The sequence below is a fragment of the Aulonocara sp. 'chitande type north' Nkhata Bay genome, linkage group LG5 (assembly GCF_057382095.1).
Source record: "Aulonocara sp. 'chitande type north' Nkhata Bay isolate Kocher_YH1m ecotype deep benthic linkage group LG5, A_spYH_male_GT1.1, whole genome shotgun sequence".
NCBI classification, from domain to species: Eukaryota; Metazoa; Chordata; class Actinopteri; order Cichliformes; family Cichlidae; genus Aulonocara; species Aulonocara sp. 'chitande type north' Nkhata Bay.
This window is the reverse complement of record NC_141348.1, coordinates 26,905,245-26,924,741: the sequence shown is the minus strand read 5'-3', so window position 1 is coordinate 26,924,741 and position 19,497 is coordinate 26,905,245. Positions and strand designations below refer to the sequence as shown.

The window sequence follows — 19,497 nt, the reverse complement described above, 5'->3', positions numbered from 1 at the left end:
AGCCTTTGCTGTCATATTCAGGCCGGTCAGACATCCGGATGGATAAACCTATTTCCTATGTTGAGGCACCATCCATGCAATTTCTACCGTGTTTGTAATTTGGGTTGTGGGGGGATCCCACAACTATCCCAGCCAATTTAGAATCACCAGTTTTCTTCAGTCAGTGGGAGTAAGCTGGAGTGCCCAGAGAAAATGTTACAGTTTTTATAATATTTGTATTTGTTGGGCAGCAAATTATTACAGTGGTTAGCAAAAACATTTTAGGTTTGGCTGTGGGGATTCTGTCAGATGTTTGCGTGCTCGTTGGTGCTCAGATTTCCTGCAGACATTCATGTTAGGTTAATAGCTGAGTATTTACAATCCAGTTAGAGCAATTAGAACATTCTGTAGGTATTACAGGTACTGTGCTGCAGTGGTTTCTATCATATCTATCTAATAGACTCCAATTTGTTCATGTAAATGGAGAGTCTTCTTCATACACTGAGGTCAATTATGGAGTTCGACAGGGTTCAGTGCTAGGACCAATTCTGTTTACTTTATACATGCTTCCCTGAGGCTGTATCATCAGAAGACATAGTATACATGTTCACTGCAATGCCGATGATACCCAACTCTATCTGTCCATGAAGCCAGATAACACACACCAATTAGTTAAACTGCAGGAATGTCTTAAAGACATAAAGACCTGAATGGCCGCTAACTTTCTGATTCTTAATTCAGATAAAACTGAGGTTATTGTACTCGGGCCCTGAAAATCTTAGAAATATGGTATCTAACCAGATTCTTACTCTGGATGGCATTTCCTTGGCCTCCAGTAACACTGTGAGGAACCTTGGAGTCATTTTTGACCAGGATATGTTCTTCAGTGCACATATTAAACAAATATGTAGGGTTGCTTTTTCAAATCCCAAACCCCGGGGTTAGACTTGGTTCTCAGAAGGAAACAGTAATACTGTGACTAGTGTTTAACCACCAATAGTGGTGTGTGTTTGCACTATACTAGCTAAGGAAATAGCTAAAATGGCTGAGCTGCAAGCACATATACTGTAAATGGTTTCACATCTGGCATTGGCTGCAAGCCTAACACAAACTGAAGGAACATTACTTAAAAATGTTGCAAGAAGTGATGATGTCACCACCAACACAATGACAATAAATGCTTTACATATTCTGCATTCACATTATATTCTATCCCATGTACTTAAGCTGACCAAAAGCCTGTGACTAGTTTAGGATGATGAATGGCATTTGCTGCCATGCTCACATGACAAACACAGTTTGCTGCATTATATATCCAATGTACCCTCACTACTCTGTCTTGTGTCTTGATTTCCCATGCCTTCTTCTGCACGGCTGGCATGAAATCTCTGCTATTGCAATCACTATATGGTGCCGCTGTAAGGGCAAACAGTGGCTGTACAGAACAGAGTAACTTCCATATCATGTCTTTTTTGGTTAAGGAGATTCAGGCTCCAATGATTTTTTTAATTTGAATTTTGTGTAGTTTCACAAGACATGAACTGGATTTTAGCTAGAAACTGAAACAATGCTTTACTTACTTACCTATCCTCACTTCGTCAATTGCTGCAAAAATTGGGCCATGATGGGATTTTCTGTGTTGGAGCTTGCTGCAATTATTTGGCTGGAAAGGGAGATTAAATCTCATTATCAGACAAGCAGTTAAAAGCACACTGGCTTCCTGTGGAAGTGCTACTCCCAGACTTTGCCATATTGAGCTTGGTGTGCTCTTTTATAGAGTGACAAGTCCATAGCCTTGATGCTAAATAGTGACTCTAAACTACTGACATTTACATCTGTTTCATTACATCTAATTCTTGACAATACGCTTTTACAGTTTCAGAATAAAAAAGGAAATGTGATTTTAAAAACCCCCACATTTTTGAAGGTTACATTTATTATTTAAATATCACTTTGTCACATATTTTGTTCCAATCTTATTGGTCTTCCCTAGTCATAAATTCCGTTAAATTACAATGTGTCCTCTTCCCACGCTTCCTTCTCTATGTGCATATTTTGGTTATTTGATGATTATTTGGACTGAAATGAATGTAGGTTAATGTATTGTGCATTGTGGCTTGGAGGAATTGGCTTTTAGCCAAAATAGCTGTAGTGTCTGTGCTGGCCCAGCCTTCAGTGCAGGTGTCACAAGAATGTTACTGCGGCATGAACCATTTTGTCAGAAACTATCAGTTATGTTTACAGCAAACATCTCTTGTAGTGACAGAGCTGATTGCATATTCACCAACTCGTGCAAAAAACTACCATAGTACTGAACAGGTCAGTAATGTGCAATAACATCTTTCTTTATAGAAACAGAAAATAAGTTTTTTCTAAGGGTAAAATGTTCTTCATAAAACAATTTGTTCCACAATTAACCACCTGCATAGTTCCACAATAAATAAATAATTTTAGAAAATGAAAGCATTTAAAATGGAGTGGACTTTTATTCACCTACCCTTTAAATGGAATGAACACATAACACAGGGATTATAATCTATAGAACTTTATTTATTTTGCAGATAACATATATTGCAATCATGCTTTTTCATATAACACCATCTAGACATTTATTATATTTTTTACATATAATATTTTACATTAGGCCCATGAAACAGCTAGAAATATACAAAACAATATTCTCTGACTAGACATTTCTATTACATTATTGTTATTATCATTATTATAATCTTCTTTATTATTAATCTATTCTGCTGTTATCTTCATAGTTTTTTGTTTTTTTGTTTTTTTACAGTTGAGAGATATGTGCTTTAGTTTCTGAGACAGTATTATTGCAGAAAACAGCAAATGATATCATTTTTTTCTGTTCAACATTTAGACGAAAGGAAAAAAAATCCAGGTTGTACGGACATTCACAGATACATGTATTACACAGTCCAGTTTACAACATCATTCAAGAGAGAAAACTGCAATATGGTAACTTTATACAAAATTCACGGAACCCTTTAGTCATTGCACATTTAAACACATCTTTGAAAAAAAAAACATAAATAAAAGAAAAGATGGGACTGGTTCAACCTGATTCCTGTCGCATAGCTGCCACAGAAGCAAATTCTCTTGATCCTTCTTCGTAGTAATACAGCGATATCTCCGGTCTGTCACAAAGTCAGGATCTACTCATATGCTATTATATTGCCGAGCAACTTGATATGTTATAATAGGTTTTTATTCACCCTATGAAAAGGAGTAGTTTTCGGTGGTGTTGGCCTATAAAGCATCTGGCTATGTCCTGTTAACAGTACTTCAGCCAGTTTTGTTCTGTGTCTGTGCCAAAGTTTATCTGCCCATTTCTTGTATTGGAAATATAAGACAGAATAGGAACAACTTATGGCTTCTACCAACATCTGTGAAGGCCATGACAGCTTATACACAGTGAAAGAAAATATGCTAGCAGAGCAGATGGCACACAGAAAAGAGGCAGGAATTTGGATCAGCTTTTGAATGTACCCAAGTAGATATATATATATATATATATATGTGTGAAGTCTTCATTCTGGTTTGCGACTTTATGTTTTGTTGCTGCTTCAGGTAGCATGTTGAATTTATGGGAAAAAAAATGACCATTTTCACACTTGTTGTCGTTTAATACAGCATTCATTGTTTCAGTGTATCGTGGTAGTATCTGAGAGAATTTGGTCACTTCCACCTTTGTTCCTGAGAAGTGGGTTACTAAATAGATACACAAGTAAACGATTCCAGACAGAATAATGGTAGTAATGATAGAAATCATCTCGCACGCTACACTGCAGCCTATTAGCTCTCACAGTTTAAACTCTGAATTAGTATTGTTTTATTTCAGTGTAACACTTTTCCTTCTACTTAATTGGTGTCAGTTGAAGAAAAGTCACCATTTTCCAAATGTTTACTCTCCAGAAGAAGTGCACATGTAGGAGTTTTGTAATGGCTACGCCTTTATTTTTAGAGGTACTAGTTTACAGATTCAAACTGTGCTTGTGGGCGACTGCTCTTTTCACTACCCTGCTGCTCTATACCGAGTCAAAAGGGGATTCTCGAATAATTACTTTAATTAGACTCTTTATTTAATCCGTAAATGCTCAGTGGGTCAGCAGTCTCAGAGCATTAATTTGGTCCTTCTCACTCACACACATAGAAAATAACCTAAAACTTGTTCTACAAAAAAGATTTGGACAACATACAAAGTTATTGTTCTTTAGAAAACAAAGAAACAATTATAACAGTCTCTTGCTATGTATTATATATGTTATTTTTGCTGTGGTCACAGTTTTCACTCATGCCAAAAATAAATTGGACACTTAGAAATTCCATACTGTACTTGTGCTTTTCAGTTGTATCCCCAGACACGGGTAGTAAACATTTCAGGTGAAGTGCAGGATTTGCAGGGGATTGATAGTCTAGTTAAATTTGTTTTAAAAATAAAAGCAAATTTGGCCTTACCTGTTGCATGTTCCCACATTGTCTTTGCCTTAAATTGCTCAATATTCCATTTCCACTTTGCTAACTTTCAAATTGTGTTTTCATCTACTACACGGCATTTATTTTGATGTATTTATTTCATGGACATGCAAAATGCATTTTACCGATAAACCCTTTTGTACAATAGTTGGAGTTTAGTAGATTACTCAAAGCACATTACTACTGAATCAACATGGGCCTCCAAATTTTAATTATATATATTCAATATACAGTATTTTACTAAGTCACATTTCCTTTTCTAAAAAGGCTAACTTTTTTGCATAATGAAATTCATAATATCACAATAACTTTGCTGGATAATTTGCTTGTCATCATAAGTTTTATAACTTTGTATTTTACAAATAAACATACAGAAAACCCCCTAAAAATAACTGTGTAATCAGGTTGGTTTCACATGTCCCCAGGAGGTAGGTGAATAAAAGCAGACATAAAAGTCTAGTGGTTGTTCCCAACCTTGATTACGTTTCTTCTATTGTGGAGTGCCAGTCTGGCTGTTGAGACAGAGATCAGACCTTTTTAGATGTAGGCTTCCTCAGTAGCAGGGTTCTGATTCTGGTTTTCTGTCTGCTGGTCTGGACCATTTTCCTGAGCCTTCACCAGTACCAAAGGCTTGATCATCATCCGCAGACGCTGAGAAGAAGATCAGTACCACAGTTAATATCGTGAGCTGAGAAGTCAGTGTTCAAATCCAAAGGCTGTAACAAACCACACGAGCTATGCAGCTGTGAGCTTAAGGGATAAATGACCTTAGGCTTTGAATGTAAACATTCTTCTACTGGATGCTTTCCAACCTGAGATAAAGTTATATGAATTAATATACCTTTAGAGAGTGAAACCTACTAATGACACCAACAAACTTCCATGGGCCAAACTTACTAAACTTACTAAATCTTTAAAAAATGCTCTCAGCTATGCAGCGTCAGAACAGGGCTTTGCAGTCAACATTTTTATGGAGTGTTTGTGAAACTAAGTGTTCGCCTGGGTGCAGAGCACTAATCAACTTGCTGATTGCTACAATTAGACAATCAGCCATCAGCTGTTACTGCAGGATCTGACGCCTGCACATCGCCTCTGATAGCCTCTGTTCCACTGTCTGCAATTATCGCCCATTTATTCTGTCAGTGGTGACTATAAAGCTATATCTGTCAGAGGAGACTAAGAGACTATCTGTAAGCCTGCTTATTCGGCTCACTGTGGATGACTGCAAATCAAGAAGTTGTTAATGTAAATGGTATACCAGAAAAGGTATTCTCTTACAGTGATTAGTAACATCAGGTCAATAAAAATGCAGCGTGGCACTGCCCTGCGTATAAACGTCATTTACCAAGGACTTCATGGCTGTTGTATGTCATTGTCACTGTTACAGCACACAGCTATCAGAAATTATTTAACAAAACTAATTAAAAATCTATTTCACTAATCCTTTTATCACCGCTCTACGCTTCATGACAATTTACTACTTTGCCCAGGATGCTAGTGTGTTTTACTTATTATAAAACCTTTGAATTACAGTGGTGCTGTACAGTTTTAATGCATGGAGCAAAGTCACACTCGCTATGCTCATCCTTTTCCCTTTCAGTGTGGAGCATCTTTTGGCTTCTAAATTACAAAATTAATTACAAAACATAGCTGCAAGCGGCAACAAGGGGGCCAAGAAGTTCAGCAGGGTACAGTCACAATGTCAGTTTGATCTGATTATGTTAAAGGTGTATCTGTTAGCACTGATTGAAAATAAAACCTCTTTTTACCATTTGCATGGCTTCTAGGGACTCAGAAAAAAGTGCATAGTGTGTACACCAAGACTGATGTTAATTTATGAAAGAGATGCTCTGCTACAGTATGATTTCCTTTTTTTATATCAATTGTCCGTAAGGGGCAAATGGATAGAAAAGTCAAAATCCATGTGATAACTTTAGAGAGGGTTGTTTTGAAGATCACCTCTGACAATATTTGTAGACATCAGAAAAAAATGTAGCCTGTATTTATTTTAAACCTTTCAATGAAATCACTCATGGTGGTTGCATCAATTAGGTTGAAAAGGAGACATATCCTGGCTTTGGGGCCTTCCAGAGACACCACACAAAAATTCTTGTTTATGTCCTATATCTCTTTCGTCCAACATCATACAAAAACAAAACACTACTAAAGCTATAGAACTGATCAGTTCTATAGCTTTACACTAGAAACTGCAAGTTTGTACCTTCTTATAGGCGTTGACATAGCTTTTAGCAATATTGATGGTCACACATGCAAATTCCCAGCAGATGCCAATTTTGTCTGAATGTCTTGTTCTTTTATTCACTGAAATGAGGCACTAGGAGACCTTCTTGGGCATAAGGAAAACTCAGCAGCAGTTCTGTGACAATCAACCCACTTGTCTGATGCTTTGTATTGTGTGAACTCCATTTGAGTCCTTGAGCCTAGTTTGTGCAGCCAGACCTGATGAATGGACAACAGAGCAAGCATAGGCTGAAATAGAAGCCCTCTGTGCCTATTGGTTGACTCTGATTATGTTTTTCTGTTTTTACTATTATTGTACGACCGTCTACTGGTCAGATGCAGCCCGTTCTCACTCCCGAGGCGTAATATACTGACAATTTAATGTGATTGCTGCATTGCTGGCTGTGTTTCAAAAGTACATCCTATCTCTTTTACCTAATCACATTTCAGAATCAGAATTCACAAGGACTTAGGAAAGGAGAACAAGAATGCACTGAGAATAAACATCCTTATGCTAGAATATGTACTCATGAGATGTCCCAAAGTTATGGTGATATTAAGATTCTTTGGAATCCACGAGTAGCTAATTTGCCTCATTTGTGTTTTTTAAAAGTTATGTGCCTAAACATACCGCTAAATCTGAACCATTGGTGGCCCTAGAGCACTCGTGGCAAAGCCATTAAACTCGGTAAAAAGAATCAGGGAACTGCCAGTGGACAAAGAAGAAGAAGGAGAATAGAAGACTGCTGGTGCCTGCACAGGTTCTCTGTTTGGCCCTTAATTATAATCCTTTCATAGTACTTTCAAAGCTGCCCATTATGAAATTAATAAAAAGTAAAGGTAATAAAGCTCATGGGTTAGTATATTCTGGTAAAGCGGGCTGCATTTGTGGTGACCTAAATATTTATCTAAACTTCTGTACATGGTGTAAATAGATCTTTCACTAAATCCTTTGGGCTTGTATTTTTCTTTATCTGCATATAGGATCGCCTTACATCCTGTATGAGCTAATATCAGTTTGGCTTGTGCAAAAAAATCATGCATAAGAAGTAATCCACTTGAAACACTCAGTGTGGCTTATTCAGCTGCAGAGTCCAGGGTAAAGCTACTAGATGTGTGAAAAGCTCAGAGGTGGGTATAGTGATGCATTATACGCTGGTTTATCTTTAGCTACTTGTCAGCCGTACACTCTTGGCATTTATACCATAGCTTTAAAAAGAATAACATCCCACTTCCTTTCTTAACAAGAAAAGGATATTAATTTTTGTAGTGTAAAGCAGGCAATTATAACAATTTGTGAAATACAATTAAAAAAGTCAAGCATTAATATATTTGTCTTACCTCTTTGTATGTGCCTTTGAGTGTGAGGAACATGTAGCCCATGTAGCCAGGGATGAGAATCATGGAGGAGAGGGCCATGCACCAGCCGACCCCCTGACCCCAGGCAGGGAACACATAGTCGCCCATAGTAAGAGGAACCATCTGTATTGCACTAAACAAGAAGACTCCCTGTACGCAAGAGGAACAAGAGAAAAGATCTAATTATGCTTACAAATATGCTACCAAACTGCATAATGTTTAAGCTAAGATAAGAGTTTTGCAAATTGTACTATTTCCTATATTGTCTTATACAGATGTGGTTGGGACACACTATTGGATGATGGTGCTTAAATGCAAGTTAACACAAGCATTAAATCAAGTGTCAGTGAAAAGAAATAGACTCCAGCCAGAGAGAGAAGCAATCATCAAACAATGGCACACTTTTTCTTAAATGTATGGTTCAAGTCATTTGCAATATACAGAGTGCCTTCAAATAAAATACTGACCACAGTGGAGTACTATTTTTCTTTTGTGTTATGTTTGTGCTTGCCGCACTTACAGCCACAACGAGTGGAGTAAAGACAACCCAGCAGGCCTTCCACCAGAGACATGGTCTGTAGCCAATCATTTCTTCAATGTTGTCATAGAATTTGTTCACACCTGGAACAAAAAAACCAAAAACATTATCAGTGCTGTTTTTATCATTATGTCACTGTGGATTTATATGTTTCCCATCTGAGTCTTAGATGTCAAAGCTTGGCATTGTAGCGACACCAAATTGGCAGCTAAAAGACAGAAAACACTTACTGTTCTAAGATGGAGAAAAAAAACCCTTTTTGTTTGGCTCACCATAGAACCATGAGATTGAGATACATTCGAAGAAGACCAAGAAGAGTAGGGACATCCCACTAGCTGAATAGTAATCAAACAGTTTAAACACGTACAGTCCACCCTGAAAACAGAGGCAAAGAACATGATGAGAAAGGAGAAGTAATGGAAAAAGCACTTACAGGCATGTGCGGGAGAGTATTAAACTAGTGCAGTGAAGTAACATCAAGAGTGAGAATAAATGGTTAAACATCCAACTGATGAACTCAGAACTCTAAATGGATTCTTTGTGAAAAGCTGTGTTTCTCCTACTGTGCAGTGCACGCAGTACCAATATGGCTCAAATTTCTACAGTGCCAGCATTTAGTGCCTTGCAGCTATCAAGTCATTCTAGGGACCAGCTCAAGAGGACTTCTTGGAGTTTGTCCACTTCTACATTTTGAAGCTTGATATACTTCATACTGCCTGGAACAGCGATTAGGATAACTGCCATAAAATAACGTGCTGTGCATGTAGCATGATGGAAATCCAATGTGACTGGAATAGAGGAACAGCGCAGGCTCTTGAATTGTCATAGCTCAAGAGATGCAGAAGCTTTTATTGCATATTACTGACACGTTGTTTTTTTTTTTCTTGCTTATCATTTTCTTTGTCTTGCATTTCAAACTGATGCAAATCTTTGAAGTGTTTTTAGCATAATGTTACCTGAGGGAAATGACTCAGAGTGTGTCAATTGAAGAAGCAGAGTTTGGAATTCCAATATATTCAAATAAACTTTGATAGCTAAATATTTATGTGTAAACAATAGTTTATAGAACTGTGTTAAGCCCTCAAATGTCATTTTATTACTCAAATCTGAAATCCAGCATAGTAGAAAAGACAAATGATTAAGTACAATGACATTTCTCTTCAACAGACTAAAACACCTATTTTAATTACAGTCATAATTGGGTTAAAACAGCTCTTGTAGATTAAAATGGGATTAAAATAGCGCACTGTGCATAAGCCCCAGGAAAATTTGTCTTATACACAGAGGTCATTCACTCATAAATGAGCTGTGACTAATACTGAAATGCTAAGACTTAAAATTATTGAGGAAATAATAAAATATACTAGTGATTTTGGAACAACTGAAGCTTTTGAATCACATTTGCAAAGTATGGCTGTCCTGAGAGTACAGAAATAGCAGCGAATGTGGGGTCAGGAGAAACAAAGGGCTGTTTTCCTTTGGGGGAGGATAAATGTGCCCCGAAAATGAAATCAGTAGACAGTCCGAGTGTAAAGGTGACATGTTAGAAGCTTATGAATTGTCTACAAAGGCTCATTCACTAAGGAGAATGAATGTGTCGAGAAAACGTTGGGATATTCGCCTCCTCGGACAGTCAGGTTACTTTAATAAATTGTTTGTGACCTTATGATGTGATTAACAAAGCGCTGGGGTTCCTCCTCCTTGAATATGCGCAGCAGTTTCAATGAATATTTAGAAATTGAAGAGAACGTGTACTAGACTAAAGCCATTTTATCATTTCTCAAGGATATGTTGATATGATATGCAAATCAGAGCCCTTAATGACCAGATCACACCACATGGGAATCTTGCTAGTAGATGTTGGGGGATCTCTTTTTGTACTCGAGTAAATACTAAATATTGTGAATCAGTTTGGCATGTTAGTCTCAAGAATTAGACCCTATGACTGTTTTACAAAGTGTAAAGATGAACCCAACAAATGCAGGCATTGATCAGGTTAATGTCTGGTTGTTGTTAATGTAAATATAAAACAGAAGGTAAATTCACAGAAAATGTCCTATTAAATGACCTGTTGTTGTTGTTGTTTTTGTTTTGTTTTTTTTACTTTGGACTTACTGTAAAATACAGACATTCCAGGGTAAGTAGTAAAAAAAAAAAAAATCTGTTATTTAATAATTTGTTACTTAATTACAGTGGTGCAGCATGAATGGCCATGGGGGGCGCTTTGTAGGACCGATTCTGGCCCACAACCCTTATGTTTGACATGCCTGCACATTCAGAGTTAGTGCACATTCATATTCACCTGTGTGATGTTGGACAGGCCAATGATGTAAGAAATAAGGCAGACGACTGCAATGAAGATCTCTCTACGCTTTCGAAGGACATGGGGGAATTCATCAACCAGGGCAGTGATGAAGCCTTCCACAGTGCAGAACTGGAGATATTGCAGAATCAGGTTGAAACTGTTACACAATACATTTCTGTCACAATAAAAACATTGCTAAGGTTTAGTATCTGAGCAAAAGAGCAATGGTAAGTTTTTTGGCACATTAGTGCAGTATCAAACTGAAAACTTAGATCATTTTTATTTGAAGGTTAGAAAAGTATTTTAGAAAGCATTTCATATTGGTAAAAGGAGACATTTTTTCTTGAAATATCTTTACCTGACTGTCAATTCCCAGCATCAAGAGCATGGAGAAAAACAACACTGCCCAGAGAGGGGAAATGGGGAGCTGGGTGACAGCCTCTGGATATGCCAAAAAAGCCAAGCCAGGTCCTGATAAAAGATAAATATCAGAGATAATGTGATTTGTATTTGACAGTGGGACACAAATAAAACATGTGGTATTTGGCTATGACGTAGTGGCTCCATAGTGTAATGGCTTTCACAATTGCCTAACAAGTGATAGGCTCCTGATTCCTGTCCTGGGAGATTACTCTATATGAGTCGCATCAGGCAGGGCATCAGATGTAAAGATCTTCCAAATCAAACATGGGGAGCTACCCACTGTGGTGACTCCTTGTGAATAAGGGAGCAGCTAAAAGTATCTGGTTTTGACTGAAGAAGTCAAAACAATAAATTTAAACTGGGCTCATATGACAGTACTGAAAGTGTAAAACTTGATAAAAGAAGAAACAAAAAAAAGAAGTTGATCTCGAAGTGTCATTGAGAGAAAAAAGTACACTGAATGTCAAAGCTGAGTATTTGTAAAGGACTGAGAGTACAGAGAGTTTTTGCAAAGTATTTCCCTTCTAATAATCCCAGCAATCTGGACCAACAGTGTAAAAAAAATCATTTGTCCCTTCAAAATTATAGCAGCTGCAATGGCTGACTTTTTGCACCGTATTTGTAGTCATATTATCTTTTGCCTGTGTCTGTTATTACTATTGAGTTTCAACATTGATTGCAATTACCTGAGGCTGCCACATCAGCGATGGGTCTCTTTGTCACATTGGCCATAAATCCCACGATGGAGAAGATGACAAAGCCGGCGAACATACTGGTAAAGGAGTTGATGCAGCAGACAATGACAGAATCTCTGTAGGGGAGAGACAAAGCACGCTGCAGCCATTGTCACGCCTATATCAATTCCTTATCAACCCGTCACACATTGTGGCGAGGCTTGTGGGAGTGGAGTGGTGGGGGGTGGGGTGGAAAGGGAAAGGTGGAAAGCCATTTTGCATCTGGCAGTGGCACAACAGCTGAATACATTGATAATGTCCTGATTTTATAAAACGGCAGTGAGTTCTAGCAGTTTTACGACTAGAGAGACAAATGGGCAGATGGCCAGTGTTTATTTTATAAGGTGACAGCCTTTGACAGTCACCAAATGTGTGTACCTGAATCTAAAACACTATGTGGAGCCAAAATAATGAAACAACTGATATAACAGGGGGCTCAAATAGTCCCAAAATAGAACAAACTGCAGACACTATGCTGTCACGGAAACCAAAAATAATCCCAGGAAGAGACATCTGCACGGTCTCCATATAAAAAATAAATAAATAAATGATATGAGTGAGTGGTGTTAGATGGTAATTTTTTAACAGGCATTTAATTCAAGCTGTAAATAAACAGAAACAGTATTTTATTCACCTACCTGTATACGTTGTTGGTGAAGGGATTATAGCTGCCGAGAGCAATCAGAGAGCCTAATCCTAGCCCGTAGGAAAAGAAGATCTGAGTGGCAGCGTCGAGCCACACCTGACACACAGACAGAAAAGAGGTTCAAGTAAGTGTGCTTGTGCAAAAATTGCTGCTAAAAGAAGATTTTTGTTTGAAAAACCGGCCAGGATTATATTCATTTACTGATTATCAGGACTCTTTTCTCTGATGAAAGCATGTGCATAAATGCTAGAAAGAGGGAAACTGTTTGTTCTGCACTGTAACGCCTCAGCATTGTTTTGTCGTGCCTGATGCTATTTGATCAACTGTCAAATCACTGAATCGTGATCTGACCTCAGCTTCTCAGTCTTTACAGAAATAAACACATTATCTCATAATCAATACTGTAAAAGAAAGTATTTGTGAACTGTGCTAATAATGGTACTTGCAATGAACAATCATGGTTATAAACATCATTCACAGACATTCACGTTAAAGCTCTGCAATCACTGAAAATGTATCTGGAATCTTGTTGACTTATTAGTTCCCATCCATTCATGTAGGTACAGAGACCTACATAATGTTAAAAAAAACAACAACCCTGAAACATTACCCCAAAAACCAAAACACATCAAGTTGGGGCTCATCTTATACTCTGCAGCAACCTTAATTTTGGTTGCTGCTGCAGAATATCTACATGTATTCGTGATCAGAAAGAGCAGCGAGCTCACCTCAGACTCCTTAAGCTTGTTGAAGTCTGGTGTGATATAGAAGAGGATTCCATCCATGGCACCGGGCAGAGAGACACCACGGCAAAACAGGATGAACAACATGAAGTAAGGGTACGTGGCAGAGAAGTACACCACCTACGGGGCACAAAATCGTGATTACTGCAAAATAATCTCTCTAAGCCATCTTTAAGATCTCCCGAGAATATTTGAGGCAAGAGCGCAGTTTGAAAACCGACAAGTTCTTAATCTCATCAACTTATTGTGTTACTGAGGCACCATCCACACAGAGCAGCTTAGTGCCCTAGTCAACCATCTCCCAGAGGCACAGTGACCCCAGAAAGACTGGGTTCAGCACACTCCCGGCGCACTATTTCCCTCCTTATCTGAACTAATTTCAGACTGTGCTGTCAAAGTCAACACTAATCATGCCAGCCAAGATAACATCTACTGCAGAAAAATGAATCAGCAGAGGATCTTGTTGTGAAAGTTAGGAAATTGTTGAAACTCCTTTTGCCATACTGAAAAAAACAGACATCAAAATAAAGATCAAGCAACAGCAAATAGAAATCTCATACTTTAGCTCAGTGTACAGATGATGCAAACTCTGTCGGGCTGTTTGCCATTGTGCAAAATGTTGGTACTTATATAACACAACATACTTTATAATAAAAGGATATTCCAAAGGGATAGCCTATGTGTCCATGTATAATCTTTTTGTATGATTTTTAACTTTTTTGTGACAGTGTACCAGTGAAGCTCTTTTCCCACACTAACAGGAAATTACACAAAATTTCTAAAATAAGTGAGTAACTCCCTTTATTTCAACAATAATCTAAAGTTCTGTTGTTCCAGTTCTATATTTGGCTTTTTCATTGTTTATGCTGATGTCTGTACCTTCTTCTCCTACTTACTTTGCCAGTCCAGCTGACTCCCTTCCAGATACAGAAATAGACAAGGACCCATGCTATGGCGAGTGTGATAGCCAGTGGGATCCTGACCTCCCCAGGCTTCTCCAGGCCATCGGTCAGCTGATGCATGTTTCGTCTGGAGGGAAGTAAAGGGGTCTTACTACAATACACAAGGGCATCCTTGATGTCACATATGTAGCATGCATGGAAGCATACACAAATGTGCCTACATGCATCTGGATATTCACAAAGAGTCTTTTGATGGCTTTTTTCTCATCCTTAAAGCTTAAAGGTATGATAGCGAAAGGAAGTTGTGCTTCTGTGCACACGTTATTTTTCTCATCCATTATCCATTTGTGCACAGATTTTCCTCCTCTGCTGATATTCTGGGTAGATTGCTATTAACGGATATGGCCACTGAGTCATCATATGCAAATGGCCATATCTAACTCTGACCCATGATGTAATGATCATGCACATAAGGGAACCTCTAACCTTACTGTGCAGTTAAAACCTATTAATAACATTAACTGAAATGTCCAGCTTACTCCCAGAACTCTACAACGGCACTGGTGAGGTTTGAGGTGTCTGTGATGCTGTAGTTGGTGTAGCAGCGCTCTGTGTTCCAGCTATTTCCACAAGTCTGCCACGGCAAATCCTGAAATTTAAGGAAAACGCACACAAACAGACACACACAGGTTCTTTTATTTGGAGCACTCTCCCACTGCCTATTCTCTCTAGCTGTCAAGCTGCCAAGACCACGATACTCATTCGGGACACTGAGATTTCATGGTTTTCTCAGAGCAGTGAATGCTTCATCGCCAAATGCATTTATCAATACCTTGTGTAAGGCACTAATTATGTGGGAAAGGAAGTAATAAATGTCATACTCTGTTAAGGGCTGTGAGGCCTTATATAAGAGATACTGGCAAACAGCACCTGCCTCATGATTAAAGGGTTAGAAAGTAATAGTACTAACAATACAGACAGGGCTATATCTGGAAAATCTTGGCCCTTAAAGGTTCAGAATTAGTGCCCTGTTACTACATTTGCTAAGAAATGTAGGACTTTAAATTTCAAATACTCACAGCACTGAAGGAGTTGTACAAATAGTAAATAGCCCAGGAAATGATAACAATGTAATAGATATTGAGCCAAAAGGACAGAACAGCAGCAGCCAGGCCAACACCTGAAACAATGGAAAATAAAGGTGTGATGTCAAATTGTGCTGAATAAAACAAAATGAGGAACACATGTAAGTCCACTTAGAATGCCTAAATAAAGTAGTTATTTAGAAAATTTAGTTTCAAGTCTTAACAATACATATAATTTACATATAATTTACCTTTGAACATTGGAGCCAGCTTCCACACTCCAAGACCTCCAATAGAAGTGTACTGACCAAGAGCCGTCTCCAGAAAGAACAGAGGCATACCAGCAAATATGAGGGTCAAAAAGTAGGGAATCAAGAAGGCCCCTGAATGAAAGGTGAGAAGTAAAGGTGTGTAAATGACGACAAAGGATATGCTAATAATTTTCAACATAATCCAATAAAACATATTAGGGGTGTTTTGTTTCTGCGCCCCAGATCACGTCACAGCTATTTGTCTGTGCGCAATTACGCACGGTTATACTGGACATGCAGTTTATATCTGTTATAAATAAAGAAGTCCTGGGCAAACTGTCAGGTTTTAATGTCGAGATCTTTGCGCTCCTTCTGGTGTGTGGATATCTGAAAATTGCCAAGAATTCCTCATTACCTCCACCGTTTTTTCCACATAAGTAAGGAAATCTCCAGACATTTCCGAGTCCGATTGCGTATCCGACACAAGAGAGGAGAAAGTCAAATTTCCCACCCCACGTTTCTCTTTCGGGTATCTCCTTTTTTGTCTTCTGCACTTTCACCACCAAGGTTTTGGGTTTGTCGTTTGGCGTGGTGGTGGGCGCGTCATTCACCGTCTCCGTTAAGACGTGTCCGTCCGAGGCTTTGGTCCCGTTGGTAGCCATGGTCGAGGTGTGCGTCGGACAGTCCTGACCAGTGGAGAAGAGGGGGTTTCAGCACTGGTCCAGATAGACAGCAGTTTATCCGTCCCGTACTTCCAGTTCCCAGACAACAGCCGAGAGGGGGAAAAAAACGAAAACTGGGGTACAGCGAGTGATTTGGAGAAAAGGCGAGGCGAGGACCTTAGCAACAATCCAGTGACCCTAAAAAACAAAAACAATAATATAGTTATAAATTTCACAGAAAAAGTGACATTCCTAAATTAGATATTGTTAGTTGCTTTGAATGCAAATATACTTATTCAAAATATATATGCATAGAGCCTTAAAACGAATGTCCTAATATTAATGAGGGATTAATTTTGCTATAATTACTGTGGATGTTAACTCCTTGGGTGAAATAAAAAAAACATTTAAAGAGGAATTAAATATTCCTAAAAAAATTCTGTTAAATGACAGATTGAATTAAATTATATCTATTTAGCTCTCTCTCTTTATACATGTATATATATCGTGACATTTCTTAAGGGGTGACAAAAAAGTCTGTCCCGTGTTCTGTGAATCCCACGGGATCAAATAAAAGCTTCTCATGCAATATGAATCACTTTTAATTGCCTGGAGTGAATCCATGTTAGCAGAAATTTAGAGCCTGCTCTTGTCCTTGATTCATTATGCTCTAAATTCAATGGCCCACTTCTCACTGCTCCCTTACAAGAGAAAAGCAATTAAACACATTTAGAAATCAGACTCGATAGTGAATCACCTGGAGAGGCTAATAACTCACCAGAATTTGCAATTTGAATATAGATCTACATCAAATATCCATGGAATAGAGTTCTAATTTGCAATAGTTATTTCAGTTAATGCAAAAAAATTAGTAAATAAACGTAAAAGATCTACGTCATCTGTTTGTATTTTAAATAGCATTTTTAAATGCAAAATAAACGACCGTTAAAATGGTGAGCAGAGAGTGCGCTCTCTGTGCTCCCTTATTACCTTGTGCGTAATTGAGAGAAGCGGGGTACCGGGGTTGCATTTACAGATGGAAGCTAGAGTGTTATTTTTTCATATTTCAGTCTACTAATAAAAATACACCACTTCTATTCCAAGTTAATGTGACATTTTGCATCTAAGAGACATCGCGATAAGAACTGCTTGTGCATTTTCTGCGTATTTAAATTACACAATCTACAAAACACAGATTCAAATTTCACATACATGAAATGTGGCTGTAGAACAGAAAGATCAAAGAAGATGCTAATGGCTCCTGAAGAAAACTAAAAAAAAAGTAAAAAGTCTTCGTCGACCTCACGCGCAGCTGCATATCCTTACGCAAATTCAGCACATCTGCACACGGCAAATTCCTTGATGGTCCTCGCGTGTAACAAATGCATTTCTTTTCTCGAATTTATGTAAATTGCACCCCGTACAAGTGAATACTTACAATACAGTCCGCTACTTTGCAGATTCTTTCTCCGGGGGGGAATATCCCGATTTTGGAAAAAAGTAACTTCCTTTCACTTGCACTGAGTCAAACCGCGGTGAAAACTTTGCATTCGGCGACAGCGAGCGAATATATGATCCGAAAGGGGAGAGGATAGTGGGCAAATGCGTCTTTGAGAGCGAGGTGCTGTCCTTAAAGGAGTGGTGCTGAAAGAGAGGAGGGGAGAGAAGACGGAGAAAAGGAGCTGCCGCCGTCTCAGTTGAAGCGAGCAGGGACGTAACATGGAGCGCAGGATCCTCACTTTCGTCTACATAGCGTCAATGTCACCTCAAAGTCGACCCTCCCCAACTCCAACATTTCCACCACTGAGATGGCAGCGGGTTTGAGAGAGGAGCATCCGCTTGTCTCAAGGTTTTATATCGTTACTCCTGCAGCTTTTTTTCTCCCGTTTTTTTAAACATCAGCAACTTCTCTCTCTCTTTCTCTCTCTCTCTCCCACCTCCCCCTTCCCCCTCTCTCCCTTTGTGACTCACTCAAGGTCCAGATGATGAATAACACAGACTTAACACTTTTATGTAATCCTCTATTTTCCCAAAGTCATCCCTTGAATTAACTTGATTTCATCAAGTTGCCATTTAGAACACCGAAACGCATTAATAACGCACATGCACAACTATGAGAAACAAAATGTTCAAAAAGGCCACACTCGGGGTAAAAATAAGTGTAGTCTAATACTGCATCAAATGCAACTACTCCAAAGTAGAGGATACAGTGGAAGATGCCAATGGCTGCTTTAGCTGCTGGCAAAACATGATAAGAGGGTCCCAGCCAATAAAAGGAGTCAGGGTGTGTGAGATAAATTGAAAAATGTGCTTATAATCTTCTTAGCCCGCTGTCTTCCAAAATGAAATACCCTTGTGGAACATCTCAAACGAGCAGTCTTAATGCAGAGTTTAACTCCCACATTGAGATAAAATATGCGGCTCTCACTGGGAGATTAGACTTGCTCATGGTTTAATAGTTAAAGTTTGAGTTGTTAAAATGAGTAAGAACCAAACTGGTGTCAGATTAAAAAAGAGAGAGAGACTCTACACCTCCCTTTGTGATGATGTGAAACTGTTATTGAGATGACTTCTCCTCGCATATTTCCACACTGATGCATTGTCTTTACTGCTAGGTGACACTCTACCGTGCAATTTTAATAATAATGGATTGCATTTATATAGTGCTTTTCGAGACCCTCAAAGCACTTAACATTTCCACTATTCATTCACACACTGGTGGAGGCAAGCTACAGTTGTAGCCACAGCTGCCCTGGGGCAGACCGACAGAAGCAAGGATGCCATATCGCGCCATCAGCCCCTCTGGCCATCACCAGTAGGTGAAGTGTCTTGCCCAAGGACACAACAACCAAGACAGACAGAGCTGGGGATCGAACCGGCAACTTTCCGGTTACAAGATGAGCTTCCCAACCCCCTGAACCACGGTTGCCCCAATTTTGACGTTCTATGTAAATTTTGACATCAAAGCAGCTTCACTTTATTATCACAAGGTATCATATGCAATTTAATATACTTAAAGTCCTGGATGATATGTGTATATTTTCTGATATTAATATTGTTATTTCAGTCATATCGATGTGCCTAATTTCTTTTTATGTTATTTTCCCACACTTCTCTACTTTTCTCGATTTGCTC

General features: G+C 38.6%; 1 protein-coding gene across 1 annotated transcript; it reads right to left on the bottom strand.

Moving 5' to 3' along the window:
* Positions 1 to 2,508: 2,508 nt before the first annotated feature.
* slc6a1b (solute carrier family 6 member 1b) lies at positions 2,509 to 18,231 on the bottom strand. The gene is made up of 15 exons (XM_086292624.1): positions 17,801 to 18,231; positions 16,116 to 16,560; positions 15,701 to 15,832; positions 15,444 to 15,544; positions 14,904 to 15,013; positions 14,359 to 14,491; positions 13,448 to 13,582; positions 12,712 to 12,815; positions 12,026 to 12,150; positions 11,275 to 11,387; positions 10,914 to 11,045; positions 8,884 to 8,986; positions 8,594 to 8,694; positions 8,056 to 8,223; positions 2,509 to 5,124 (listed from the first exon to the last, which is right to left on the bottom strand). Exons 2-15 carry the CDS (start codon positions 16,360 to 16,362, stop codon positions 5,011 to 5,013), a joined length of 1,818 nt encoding a protein of 605 aa, XP_086148750.1. The 5' UTR covers positions 16,363 to 16,560; positions 17,801 to 18,231; the 3' UTR covers positions 2,509 to 5,010.
* Between the last annotated feature and the right edge of the window lie 1,266 nt (positions 18,232 to 19,497).

What these genes read in the sequence shown, in the direction of transcription:
- slc6a1b (XM_086292624.1), bottom strand. Translation starts at nt 16,362, where the DNA reads ATGGCTACCAACGGGACCAAAGCCTCGGACGGACACGTCTTAACGGAG. An exon ending in CGCTGATGTGGCAGCCTCAG is followed by an intron (nt 11,388 to 12,025) that starts GTAATTGCAATC and finishes ATCTTTTATCAG; the next exon opens with GACCTGGCTTGGCTTTTTTG. An exon ending in CTCAATCTCATGGTTCTATG is followed by an intron (nt 8,695 to 8,883) that starts GTGAGCCAAACA and finishes TTTTTGTTCCAG; the next exon opens with GTGTGAACAAATTCTATGAC.